The sequence below is a fragment of the Streptopelia decaocto genome (genome assembly GCF_964273445.1).
Source record: "Streptopelia decaocto genome assembly, chromosome: 3".
Classification (NCBI taxonomy): Eukaryota; Metazoa; Chordata; class Aves; order Columbiformes; family Columbidae; genus Streptopelia; species Streptopelia decaocto.
The window spans coordinates 40,021,229-40,035,784 of record NC_138656.1 but is presented as its reverse complement, the minus strand read 5'-3'; the positions used below and the strand labels follow the sequence as shown (position 1 = coordinate 40,035,784).

The window sequence follows — 14,556 nt, the reverse complement described above, 5'->3', positions numbered from 1 at the left end:
AAGTATTACTTTCAGCTAAGATCACAGATAGCAGCTATGATCTAATTCACAAAGTAGCATTCCTGAGATCCATGAGATTTGTTACTAAAAAATATCCACAATAGGTCATACTTAAGAACTCCAGTTTAATAAATATTATTTGAATAAAGTCTTACATCTGCCTAAGAACAGAAGAACCACATTACTGACTAGAATTCTAGAAATACTTGAAAATATCATGGACCCCCGTAGGAAATCCTTACTTTCAGCAAGTTATTTGATTGCAGGTATTTCTACTCTGTTCTGATATAACAGTATCTATAAAAGTGTTTTAAATCAAGTAGGAAAGATAGGTGACAGGCACTATCATCCTAAACTTTGTGAGACACAATTATCAGTGCCATGCCTTGCAAAACCTAAGGAAGGAATTTTTTACACCTAATGATTCTCTGTAAGAATAAATGAAAGACACAAAGACACAACATGTTTCTCTCATCTACCTTTTCCTGGCTGTCACATTTTGGTGGACTTAAATGCTCCAGCTCTCTGGAGGTACCTACTTCTTTCCACTAATTACAGAGGAAAGCTAGAGTGTTAGCTTAAACTAGACATCTCATTTCTAGACAGCAAATATTCTATAAGGTAAACCCAGACCACTTTCATCCAACTCTATATCGTGTAAGTATTTCTAAGCCCATCTTAAAGCAAAAACATGCCAAAAGCAGCTCAGTTCTCAAATCTTCCTAAAGTCAGCTGGTACGCTTCGGCACTATTGACTTACACTACAGACTGTCTACACACTCAAAACCTTGGTATCCTGCATTATCTTGTTCTAAGAAGAAAACAGAAACGTTATCGTGCTGAATCATGTTTTGTGCTGATGAGACACTCATTTTAGTGTTTCTTCACCTATACAGATTTTAAACATTTAAAGGTACTCTGCAAAGGTTGAAAGAATGAAGGCTTGAATTTACATGGGAACAGAGTTAAGTAGTTGATGAAATTTGATACTTCATAAAATTCTTTGTTACAAATTAACCTCTAAAAGCTAGTAAGTCATATCTGTAAGACATTAGAGTTAACCTTTCCTCCACACCCTCCCCTGCCATATTTCGCTCTATATTGCTATTAATCTTTAACTCAGTATCACCTTCAAATAGATTCATCTAGGCCTTTTGGGAACAGAGGTTGGAGGCAATCTTCAATGACATTTAAAGCAAACAGACTCTCACATAGAACTCTTAATGCTGACCCAAAGTTTTCATGCTAACTTGAAAAAAAACAAACAACAACAAAAAAACCCACAAACTTTCAACATTACTGGCTACTATTTTTTTAATCTATTCTCCAATTGTTTTCTTTGATCCAATTTAAACTAGCAACTGTCTTCCAGTTTAATTGGATTTCCTCTAATTTTATATGCCTCTGCATTTAAGCAAAAAGCACTATGGAAAAACTGAGTAACTAATGTTGCAATTGCTCATTGGACTTTCAGAGAATTACAGTAGCAACATCACCACATTTGCTGATAGGTAATCAAAGATGTAGTATGACGTACATAGAGTAGTTCTAAACACAAAAAAAAAACCACAAAAAAACAAACAAAAAAACAAACAAAAAATCACCACAATCAGAAATCATTGGGATGCTTGATAATCAAGATTTTGCCTCACATTGTTGCTCACATTTGTCTCTCAGATATTAATCCTTTTTTACCCTTCCTCCATATGCAACAAAATATTTACGTTTAGAAAATAAAGAACCCTTCATAGCACGTTTATTGAGTGTGCTTTTGGTGCACAATAGAGGAGCATGCTCCACTGTATAAGTAAATATCTCAAAGTAAACACCTCACACAAATGTACTGACTGTATTTCACTTCTGCTTTATGATTTGTTCCAAACATGGAGGCTCATTTGCTGCCTCCTCTAGAAGGATTACACTGTAATCAAGGCCAGGCTTAGCACTTACCACTCCCAACCTGCCACTAGCCTTCCTCATTTCTCATATCCAAATAAATCAAAAGTTGACAAGAAAGCTACAGTAAGCAAATCTATCACATGCATAACCCACTTTACATTAACATAACTGGTTTAATTTATATTAAAACAACTTCATATTTAAAAAAACAAACAAACAAAACAGAAAATATTTCAGTTCTGAATTTGACTTCCCATTTTATAGGAAATCGCTTATTCTGACACCTTCTCGATTGCTTTTTGGTAACCCCCAAAGCAGCATCCTGAAGATCCAGTGAGAACACACACACTAACTAGTTCCTGAGGTTATCAGAGATCTTACCGCAAACATGTTCCCAATTCCATACCTAATGTGATGGCTTTTCCTAGACAACCTGAGAAATCCATACAGTGTCTGATCCTCTCAGTACCACTGTCACTAGCATGAAACGTACCACTGTCACTAGCATGAAACATACAGCTGAAAAATACGTGACTTCAACACCACCACCACCTGCAGGGAGCTCTTTTCAGCAGCCCTCTTTCCTGCTCATCTCTCTCATCAGAATAGTGGTATATACAGCAAGGACAGACGTCTCAGGCCTACAAAAGGCAGGAAGGGAATGAACTTGGATCATTACAGTTGGACCCAATGATCTTAAAGGTCTTTTCCAACCCAAATGATTCGATGACTCTACCTCACCACTACAGTGTTGATTATGAGTGTTCTGAGCAAGGCAGAAGAACAGTGCTAAAAACACTCCAGGTTCCTGCTTGCCCACGTGTATCACACCTTCCAGTCTGATGGCAGCACCTGCTATTTCTCAAATATCTCCACAGAAGCCAAAACCTTGGTGACAAAGTATTGTTCAGCCCACAAAGAACATTGCAAGAATTACAGCATTAATAGACTATTTCTGTTTCGAATAAAATCTAAGAAAAATTGTTTTGCTTTCCCTCCTCTCCAGAGAAAGCAAAACAAAAGTTCATTTATTTTAAATAGACCTCCAAAATTGGACAGTCACAGCCAGAAATTCTAATGGTTCACAAATAAAACTGCCAGTTTTGATTGGTAATAAAAATTGTGTATAGCATTTTTTTCAGTGATCATTTGTAAGTTGTTACAGTTGGAGAAACAGTACACAGAATGTGTTAATAGTTGCCTAGAAATTAAAACCAATGTGAAAACTTGTTTAGTTTTCTTTTTTAAAAACTATTCATAGAGAAATGCACAATTCCCCTGTGATTATTAGGTCACAAGAAAAGCCACAACCATGGCAAGTCTGTGAGGTACAAGGAGAAACAGATGAAATATTTTAGCCTTAGGCTTAAAGATTACATACTATCATGCATTTTTAAGTTCTTAAGAATTCTCCAAGGAGTCAGGTAGGTAGGCTGATTTATTTCAATCAGAAAATACACACGAAGTTTTGCCTTCACAGGACATCAAAGGATATGTGGAACTCAAATCTCAATGTGGTATCTCTTTCCACTTGAGATACTCTTATTTTATTGAAGATTGAACTCTCAAATTTAGAAGATCATCAAAAAGGACACCAAATAAATGAATCTTTCTGGTCTTGATGGTGCTAAGGGAGAAGCGTAGCAACATCCCCTGGGCAAGTTCTGCTCAGTTTTTTTCCTACACAATTCTACAGATAGACTGGCTCTCAGAAAGGAAAATTGTCTTTATACATCAATTGCAAAGCAGCCAGCAGCTCAACAAATGCAACAGAAAACCAAAAAAAAAGTTATTGATTTTTCTAGCTATTTGATATAAAGAACTGTTGCATCTTTTAAAGATACAAATGATTTTAACAAGAATTAAAACCTGAGAGAGAAGTGCTCCTGAAGAAGCCCACAAGTTCACTGATGCAGAAGTTTCACTTTTCAAATGCCTCTGGCTTATGCTAGCTAAAAATTACTACAGCAGAATTTTTCTTCTAATTCTCAGGAAATACACAATTATCTCAGAAAGTACTTAAATACTAAGCTTCATTGTGAGTAATTTATGCATTTTGCAGAAGCATGACACATAGTTCAACACAATGCTAATTTTGCACAGTTCCAGTCTGGGTTGTTCAAGGAACTCTGAAGTTTTCTATCATCTTTAAATAGCATGGCTCCTTGGTAAGTATCAAGTGCTGACTGACTTGTTATTTCTACAGAAATATTGACTTTACAGTTTGTACAAATACAAAGCAGTCTAAATATGGAAAACTACTGTTACTTGTCATTGCATCAATATTTCAACCTAACATACACCTTACTCAGGGGATATTTTCATGCCATGTTTTTTGGCATAGTCAACTCTTTGAAAGATCCATCAAATAAATATCAGATATAGCTATCTCTCAAAAGGCAGCCTTTCCTAATCTTCTATTATTCATAAACAAAGCAGGATCTACTCTGATGCAGGATAATCATTGGTTGAATCTCAGCTGACACATATGCAAAGTTTATGTCAGCAGACTTAAATTCTGGCAACAGCCTGTCAAACTCAGCAATGTGGCAGCCAGCAAGGACAAATATTGAAATTCAATAGTAACCAGATTGAGGAAAGCCAAACAATACTGAAACAAGTGACACGCCTGTTGCCAGTTACGCTGCAGATACAGAACACTACATAAGAATTGCCCCAAGTCTACAAACATGGCTTGCCTGAATTCTCTACCATGGGTTTATTTTCCTATGATAGGCATTTTTCCATTGAAACACTGAGCACTCATGCCAATGGGGTCCGCCTTTAACATCTGATCCAGGTGCAGCAGACCTGCAGAGCATGAGGGGCCAGACCTGCAGAGCATGAGGGGCCAGACAGCATGCTTGAGTGTATGCAGGAAGGAGAGCAAGCTCCAGCACACCAAATGGGGGAAAACTGACAAACAGATTGATGGCACAGCTGTCACTTTCAATCAACGATGAATGAATAAACTCCAAAGGCTGAGTTAAGAGACAAATATACATAAGATTGGGGGAGAGTATCATCCCTTATACCAAGCAGTTGACAGAAGTAGGGACAAAACTGTAACTGCTAAAGAGAGCACCAAAACCAGTGTGAACTTTGCTACCCTGCAGAAGCACTACCACCTGAGGCAGTTAACACAGCAAGAGGCAGAGCTCCAACAGAAAGCGTGCAAAAGCAACTAATCCAACCGAGCAACTGTCAAAATTTGAAGAAGAGCAGCTAAATACATACTTAGGTGATAGAAAACACTACTTACTGAAAAAAAAAGTGAATTGCCACAGACAGCTATTGAAGGATACACCCTCTCCTCTACGGCTAGGTCTCTAAGACAATCTCTCTTCAGCCTACAGTTCTGTAGTGCCAAGTACAACAGCATCCTAGCCACTATGCACAATACAATAGAACACTGCAAAAGGAATAATAAGGTAGAATTATTACTCAGGGACACTTTTCAAGGGACCTCCCTGATGGTGTAGTTGAAGAGGTCCACGCTCATTGCAGGGGGCTGGACTTTAAATAGCTTATAGAATCATAGACTAGTTTGGACTGGACCTTCAAAAAAAAAAAAAAAAAAAAAAAGACAGTAGCAATGAAATACATGCTTATTTTTCTTTCCCCTAAAAAAATATTTAGAAGACTACGACATCCCTAGAAAACATTCCTGTGCCCTCCATTAAAGTGTTTTATTTACTATGTGTTGGTGTAACGTTAGTTCTTATTATAGCCCTCTTAACCAGGAGCTCAAGAGAGGAGGGCACAGCATGGAAAGACACTCAAGTGGCTGGAAATGGAGCTGTGGCAGGTTACAGCCCTCTGCTAGACATCAAGGGACTCATTAATAAGAGCTGTTGCCTTGTACTTTTGGGCCACAGTAAGTCTATAAAACCTGGGTTTGCCTCCCCACCTGTAGCACAATATTGAGCAATATTCAGAGATTAAATTCCCAACAACTTTACAAAAACAGGCATAAAGATGAAACAGAATTTCCCTACTACAGGAGCAGCAGCAGCACAAACAGTATCTTAACTAGAAAGTTATGTCCAGGGAAGGGGATGGAAAGACTTAAGAGAAGCTATGGCTGCTTCTTCCTCAGGAAAATGTTTGGTGAAAACTCTTACATTCTTGGATCCCATGGAACCCAACCATCATTTGGGCTGGAAGAAGGCACTTTTCCAAGTTTCCATAGTTTAGCTATGCATGGAAGTGGTTTGTGTCCCAGTACCAGCTTGTGTTGTTTCAAGGGATGATGATCAACTACTGGCCTCAACCACAGCTCCTGTCACTTATGAGTTACAGCCCAGAATTCTGCACTGAAAGAACTTAATTATTACTTCAGCCACTGAACAATTAAAATCTATTTCTAAACAATTTTTTTATGATTACCTCTTGTGCCTTTTCCTGTCTATATCCCATCTGTTCTGAAAGTAGTGTTAGGAAATAAACAAGCTTAGCTGAAAGGTTGATATGATTTTCTTTCTGTACTTGCTGTCTACTTGTCAATCTGGAAAAAAAGACCAGAGGTCCAAAGTACAGTTTTATGTCTCATCCATCTATCTCAATACAATCTCAAGAATTGCATATTAGTGGAGGTCTGAGTGATGTAGAAGGTAATGGTCTAACTCAGGGTGAGAAGATAGATTTCCTTACCTCCTCACTCCCCTGACTACAGGCTGCCCTTTAATAAAAGAAGATTGATGTGAGAAAACTGAAACAAATATATTCCAAGTGTTGTCTCTTTTCATCATCCAAAGAACTGGAAAACAATTAATAAACTAAAAATACACAAAATGTTTCCCTTAAGCACTTAAAAATCAAGTGTTGTGACTGAATGCTGTTTATGACACAGTTGACTACACTGATTGATAACAGCTCTTGAGCCAAAGGCATCTCAGATGCTGACATGCAAAATCTAACCTCTTCACTTATATAAAGGGTCACAGATGTTATTGCTTGAACATAGGATGGATCCCATACACCTCATGTTCTCAAGTTGTTCTATCCCATGTTCCAGACAGAGAAGTTTTTGAAGACATTAAAAAACATGGGCATTCAGAAAGACACAGCTATTACTCCTTAAGTATGCTTATCATACATATATGCAACACATTTTTAAATATAGTAAATGCATTTCGATATATAATTTTAGTATATAAATATGTATTTACCTGGCTATAACAATCGTCTAATATAATCTTCACCAGTTCTCAATACCCACTGCTTCACTTACACCTTCAAAAATTGGCAGAAAATCATGCCTAACACAATTAGATCCAGCCTTTTACAGGTGCTAGAAACTCATACTTTCTGGGTGTGTCATTGGGCTCTGCACAATGGTCAAAATCAGCAGTTCTGTGCCACGAACCCTCCAACAATTTCCTAAATCCATAATCTGCCATTTCACGTCAGTTTCTCTCCTGCTTGGGCTCTTATCAGTTCTCTCTATGCAATCTTTCATTAGCAGAGATAAACTGGAAAGAAAAAAAAAAAAAGAAAAAAGAAAAAGAAACCACAGACGAAATTCAACTCCTTTCTTTGTTGTACACTCCAGGTTCTGGAATCTAATCCGCTAGGCTGCCTGTCCCATTAGCTAGTGCTACAGCAGTAATGCAGAAAGGGGTAAAGCACTTTTGTTCGGCATTTCAGGTCAGGCAGTGAGAGAGCTGGGCATTGCCCAACTTTGACGCAGGTAACTCCTTTTTACCGTATTACATTTCAGACACACCACTGCCTTAAATCACAACAGGCCATATTTTTGGGAATCTCTCCCTAGGCCAGCATCACACTTCAGCAGACTCACTCTTGCTGAGTAACCTGCCACACATGTTTTCTCAGCCATAATCTTTTTTTCCTGAACTACTAATGTTTATCCCTGGAGGGTTAGCATTTTACCTAGTACACTGACATACAATCAGCATAACCACTGCGAGCACATCTCTGCAATCACCACTTAGAGCATATTGTGCAAAACCATGTCATAAAAAAAAAAAAAATCCTTTACAAGTCAGATCACATTCTCTGAAGAGCCATATTTTTAGAATAATGTGTGAATAATGGTATAGATTTATCAAGCAGTGTTAAGTAAACACATTAACACAAAAAGCTTAAGGGAATAGTGGTGGCCTTATATCTATAACAGTGATTTTCTTCAGTGAAGAGTACTAATGTGGTTTTCATCTTATTTTTTAAAAACCTCCTGTATTATTCATTCTAGTATTAAAGCAGAAATGAACACTTCATTACATAACCTTAACCATACTTCCCTTTTGCCAATAATACCTAAAGTTTAACACAACACAAATATGTGAAAAGCATCAATTATATTTACAAAACAAATTTATTTTATCAAGCCAAAAATATCTAACAAGTGTTAGTCACTTTTTCTATCAAATTTCTTGTGCTTCAAGAAACAGATTGTACTGATCACCTTATCAAAAATTCACTGACAGTTTATACATATATTAAGCTGTAAACATTCTGAGTTTAAAACCAAATAAAATTAAAAGGGAACTCTAATAAATTTACAGCATAAGTATCCCTTTTCAGAAGTCTGAAGACCATACACCAGCTACTGTCCAAGATCTTCCTTTCTCCATATTGTAATTACTTAGCTTTCCTTCCATCTTTTATCTGTATAGACTTATGTCACGGCATACATACAATAAGACAATTTATTTAAAAAATATATCAGTCATTATGATCCAATATTATCTCATAATTTAACAAAAAAACCCTCAAAATATAGCTAAATATTAACAATTAGGTAACCTCACACCCTGAGATACCAGTAGAATGAGCTAAAATCCAGCATAAGAAAGGATCATCTGACTGCCTTCCTCCTGTGAAGCCCCTTAGTGCTTTCTTCCCTAACTTTTCAAATATTTAAGCTTATTTATCCTCCTAGGCCACCTCAATCTTAGTAAGGCTCTCACCACTTCAACCCAACACTTGTTCTCTCCTTGCAATGCTACCAACCACCATATCTCCCTTATGTTCCTACTTCAAAGTCCTGTGACCAGAATTATCTTCTAATTCCTTGTCAGTTTCTTCACACCCCTTCACTAGCCTCTTTATTCTCCTTCAACTTCTCAAATATAATCTGTAAGTCACTCCAATATTTAGCCAGACTGTACCCATCAGATCTAGTTTTTAACCATCTTCATCAAAGAAAGCAGCCTCAGCTCATCCCTCCTCAAAGCTAACCTTCTACCATACTGTGGATAGCAAACCCCTGAAAGGCAAGTGAGTGACCAACTGTGATGTCTGCTCCTGACTGACCAGCAACCAGCTTGTCACTCTCCCTGACCCACCAGTAGTCACCCTCCAGTTGTACCTTGGCTTTCAGATGGTAAAAACTTCCATTAGGCATTTTGCATAAAAAGGCCTCAGTTTCTTTGTCCTTGCACTGCTACTACTGCTGTGTAATTCTTAAGTAGTGACAAGGAGTGTAAGGTAGTTTCTGTAATGTATGTCCCAGTGCTGCTGAAGTAGTCTCTATTACAGAAGGTGAAGATGTGAGAAGTTAATATTTGAGATCAGGCTTATCATCGCCCTTCATGAGTATGCAGCAGAAACACACACAGATGTAACCTCCATTTATAAAATCTCTGATGGTACCATCTTTGAGACTGTGTAAACCAAATCCATGGTAGATGATGGAAAAAAAACTCTTTATACGCATGTGCATAAATATACGTATACATGCACATATATATATACACGCACACACACATATATACGTATGTATGTGTGCGCGTGTATATATATGTATGTATGTGTGTGTGCATGTATATATATGTATGTATATACGTGTGTTTGTATATATATGTGTCTGTATATAAATGTATATATGCACTCCTATTTAGTTAATATTTTATGCATGGTTATGGCTGACTCCACGTTTTTCTACACACTTGTTTGTATCTTAATGTGCACCGGAATCATGCAGCTTCAGTCCCAGCAGTTCTATTATTTTTTATCTCCTACCATTTTCTAAAAGTGGCTCCTGGTGGCTTCTATAAATAAAAGCAGCATTTTACAAGAACAACAGATTTATAACTTTAATAAGATTGCCCTCCTTCCTGCATTAAAGTCTACAGTACATGACAAATCAGGTTAAGCAAGCTGGTATCAAATCTGTAGCCAAATACATTTTTGAGCCAAACTTTAATTCTCTGAAGAGCTTCAAGCTTATTTTTCAATATGTTAAGTTATTGATAAGGAAAATCAATTATTTTTCCAGCTCAGGCAATGTTGTACAGTCACTGTACATGCAACAATAGCTAAGCTAGCTTTTCTGTTTTATTAACTTCATGACCCATCAGAATTAAATTACCTACCTTTCCTCTTTAGAATCCAGATAAACAGTCACTATTTGTCACAAGATTTGTCTGAAAACAGACTGTCAGAAACAACAACAAAACTACATTTGAGAGACCTGCAAATTCCTAAGTTTATTTATTAAACTAGTATTATTTAACCAATATAATTGAACTTAGACACTTCAGTAAATAAACTGCAATGCGTTCTGTTCTGAAAACGAACAGTTTCCTCAAAGGATCTGAAATAATAAGATATATTCCATCAAAAAAGGAAACAGAAGAATCCCAAGAAAGCCTGGGAGAAAGCAGGCAGATGGCAGAAAAGTTCTTTGTGAGCAACAACCTTCCTGAAACAAAAAATTTAGGAGTACCTGCATGCATACTTTTGATTAGATTTCTAGTTCCGTAGAATATAAAACTATTTCATTCACAGTGATTTTATTAAGTTTCTATGTCCTAGCATTTCCAGAGGATATCTTGGGCACAAAAAAGGATAAGGTGATGTAACTTTCAATAAAAGTATCCCAGCTATTAAGAGTACAAGATATATAAAAGGAGATAAAATGTTACCAATATTTTCTGTTTGAAAGTAGAACAGTACTAGTGAGCAATTATCTATGAAAGAGCAACAACCACACTCATGCCCCATCCCCAAAATACCCCAGCCATCAGGTTTGGGGCTAAATGATGTTATGTAGCAAGTTAATGAAGAAGACTCTTGGGCTTTGATGTTGAAGATGTCCAGTTTCGTATATAACATGTAAATATCTGCTGACTTCTACAGACAGAGGAAAAACTGATTCTCCAGGTTAGTTACTATGCCGCTCCCACTGGACACCTCAGCCTATGCGCCATCGTACTATTATGCAAAGTAAAACAGTCTTAACAGGTAAAAATGAATAGCTGAGTGCACACGAACAGAAATACAGCTTGTCCCCTGAGCAGCCTACCAGTTAGGACACCCTCCAGAGACTTCTGTGCCAAAAGCAAAAAATCTGCTTCCAGTTCTCTGATGAGTGTTCCCAGAACAGAGACAAAGCAGATTCTTTTCTGGAAGCAGTGTGAGCCAGCAACTCCCAAAATGCTCCTGAATGAAACCATTCAGCAAAACGAACGCAGTTGTAATTAACTATTAAAGAAGCAACTGCACATTTTTTGATTAATAAAGTGTCTCTGGAAAAAAATCCTACCCAGCTCTAATAAGAAACCTGTAATACTGGTAAGTAATAAATACCTGGTTTTCAGTCAGCCACAATTCAAATGTGAGATGCAATCTATAGCAAACATCCAGACAGGAAAATAATTTAAAAGAAAAAATACAAAAAACTCCAAATACAGTGGAATTTATGTCTTTATTGTAAATAAGTGTAAGCTCTATTTTTCTTGGTGCTGTTTCTGATCTAAGTAAATGAGGAATTTACTCTGGAAGAAAGCTTACCTAAGTGCTTTAGAGGGAGCTCATACAGCTAGGCAAAACACAGCCATTTGCAGAAGGTAAATAACAGACGTTATTTTTCCTTCTTCTTACTTTACTATTGCACATGCTGCGTCTCTGCCCACCGAGGCGCACAGATTTGCGCTGCACCCTCGAGGGGGTGAAGGCGCAGAGCAGCCGCGGGGGTAGTGAGGCCCCGCAGCTCTTCCTGCACCCCATGGCAACGGTGTCCGCCGCCCAGCCCGGCTCTCAGCCAGCGCTGCAGGCCCGCGCTCGCTGCAGCGCGGCGCCGCAACCCGCCGGCACCAACGCGAACCACAGCACCGCCCCGGCTCAGACGCGGCAAGGGCGGCAGCGCCACACGCCTCCCCCTTCCCGCGGGTGCGTTACCCCGCCCGACCCCCGGCGCGCAAGGGCCGCAGCGCCCGTGGCGCTGCCCTGCCCACGTCTCGCGGCCTTAGGGGACAAGGGACACGGCGGCTCGAAGCCCTGACCGCCGGGAAGGGAACCCCGGCCGCCGGGAAGGGAACCCCGGCCGCCGAAAGGACGCGGCCCCGACCCGCCCACCAGGGGGGCGACTCGCCCCACCCCGGCCAGGGCAACGGCTTCAGCCCTCACACCACGCACGCACGCACGCGCCGCCGCCCAACAGCCGCCGCGGCCGCGCGCACGCGCGATACCTCCTTTTTCCCCCTTCCCCCCTGCGCAGAGAGGCGGAAGTTGGGACCGAGTCTACCCGCGCGCCCATTCCGCCGCGCGGGACACGCGGGAGCTGCGCGCGGGTTACCGCGGCCCGCGGGGATGGCGCCGGGGCTGCGCGCGGCGCTGTGCGCGGCGCTGTGCGCGGGGCTGCTGGCGAGGCTGGGCCTGGTGCTGTGCGGGCTGCTCCAGGACCGCGCCATGCGCGTGCGGTACACCGACGTCGACTACCGGGTCTTCACCGACGCGGCGCGGCTGGTGACCGAGGGCCGGTCGCCCTACCGGCGGGCCACCTACCGCTACACGCCGCTCCTGGCCTGGCTTCTGACGCCCAATGTCCACCTCGCCGAGGTCTTCGGGAAGCTGCTCTTCGTGGTGGGGGACCTGGCGGCTGCTGTCGTCGCCTACCGGGCCCTGCGGCGCCGAGGGGCCGCCGCCGGGCAGGCCTGCGGGTGCTGCGTTGCCGCCTGGCTCCTTAACCCGCTGCCCATGGCCGTCTCCAGCCGGGGCAACGCGGAGGCCCTGGTCGCAGTGCTGGTGCTCGCCACCCTGTACTTCGTGGAAGCGGGGAGCGTAGGGAAGGCCGCCGTCTGCTATGGGCTGTCAGTGCACATGAAAATATACCCGCTGACCTACGCGCTGCCCATAGCGCTCCACCTGCAGAGCCTGCAGCGCGGTGGAGAAGGGGTGGTGGGTACGGGGCACGGCAAAAAAGCAAAGTTGACGTTTGTAGGGTACATCTGGCAGCTTTTTGTAAAGATGCTGAACCGTGACGTGCTGCTTTTTGGAGCAGTTGCTGGATCTGTGGTAACTGCTTTAACCATGGCATTTTATCACCTCTACGGCTGGGAGTTTCTGGAGCATGCCTACCTCTACCACCTGACCAGGAGAGATATCCGTCATAACTTCTCTCCCTATTTCTACACGTTGTACCTAACTGCAGAGAGCAAATGGAGTTTTGCCCTTGGGCTCGCAGCTTTCCTGCCCCAGCTGCTTTTGCTTCTAGTTGTGTCCATAGCATTTTACAGAGACCTTGCATTCTGTTGTTTCCTACACACTGCTATTTTTGTGAGTTTTAACAAAGTATGCACATCCCAGTACTTTGTCTGGTATCTCTGCCTTTTGCCCCTTATAATGCCTAGTGTTAAGATGTCTTGGCACCGTGGTGTACTGCTGCTCGTTCTGTGGTTTGTTGGACAAGGCCTGTGGCTTGCTCCCGCGTACTTTCTGGAATTTAGAGGATATAATACTTTTTTACTTATATGGTTAGCAGGCTTGCTTTTCCTTTTTATTAATAGCTTCATACTCATTCAGATTATTTCACATTATCAAAATGAAGCACAAGTTGCAAAAAAACTCAAACAACGATAATAAACAGGCCACAATCCAGAAACAACACTACTGTCTTTGATAAGGCTTTTCATACCACCAGCACTTTGCTTAATACAAATGTGTGTACATTGTACTGAAGTATGTTGTATGTAAGTGGTACTTTGTCAGGGCCTGTGAGGTCACAGATTGGCCTTAATTGCCCTGAGCAGCCCCAGTGCCTGCAGGTGTACTGTCACCCATGTGGACCTTGGAGCTGCATTGGAACCTTCTCTCCAGCCCTGTCTCCTGCTGCGACTCCCTGGAAGGACTCTGGACCAGTTCATCACTTGCCATGTCTGGGGCTTTGGTTGAATCTGTCACCAGCACCCACCTCCACCTGCCATCAGCAGACACAGTGTGACTGTGCCCTGCTGAGGGAGGTGATGGCCTGTGCCGGAGTCACTCTCAGCTGCTGTCCATACCCCCATGTGGAACAGCCCCAGCTTTCGTACCCCTGGCACCCTTTTTCTCCTTGTTCCTTGTTGAAGATAGTGACCTCTGGGAAAGCACAGGAGGTTATAAAGCGATGGTGGAGTTTCAGAGTCTTGTACATTCCAGTAAGCAGGTGGGGTTTTTTGCAAGGATTAAGCTAATGAATAAATATAAGGCAATCAGTGTGTACACTGGGTTTTATTTTTGTTTTCACAGTAACATTTTAGCTGTACAGTATTTGTGGCCTGTACCTGGTCTTCAGTGAAGCAAGAAAAAAGTGGTATTTTCATATAAGTCATTAACTTTTTTGAAGTTGTCATTTATTTTAGAATTCAGATATGCCAACTCATTCAAATACTTATTTTCACCTTTTTGGTGCTGTTTGAATTTTTGAAG

At 41.1% G+C, this 14,556-nt stretch overlaps 1 protein-coding gene across 1 annotated transcript; it reads left to right on the top strand.

The window, feature by feature from the left end:
* The first annotated feature begins 12,338 nt into the window (after positions 1 to 12,338).
* Positions 12,339 to 14,342, top strand: PIGM (phosphatidylinositol glycan anchor biosynthesis class M). Its single transcript, XM_082048730.1, has one exon. It carries the CDS (start codon positions 12,460 to 12,462, stop codon positions 13,726 to 13,728), a length of 1,269 nt encoding a protein of 422 aa, XP_081904856.1. The 5' UTR covers positions 12,339 to 12,459; the 3' UTR covers positions 13,729 to 14,342.
* The last annotated feature ends 214 nt before the right edge of the window (positions 14,343 to 14,556 follow it).

Coding starts and splice junctions, on each gene's coding strand:
- PIGM (XM_082048730.1), top strand. CDS start 12,460: ATGGCGCCGGGGCTGCGCGCGGCGCTGTGCGCGGCGCTGTGCGCGGGG.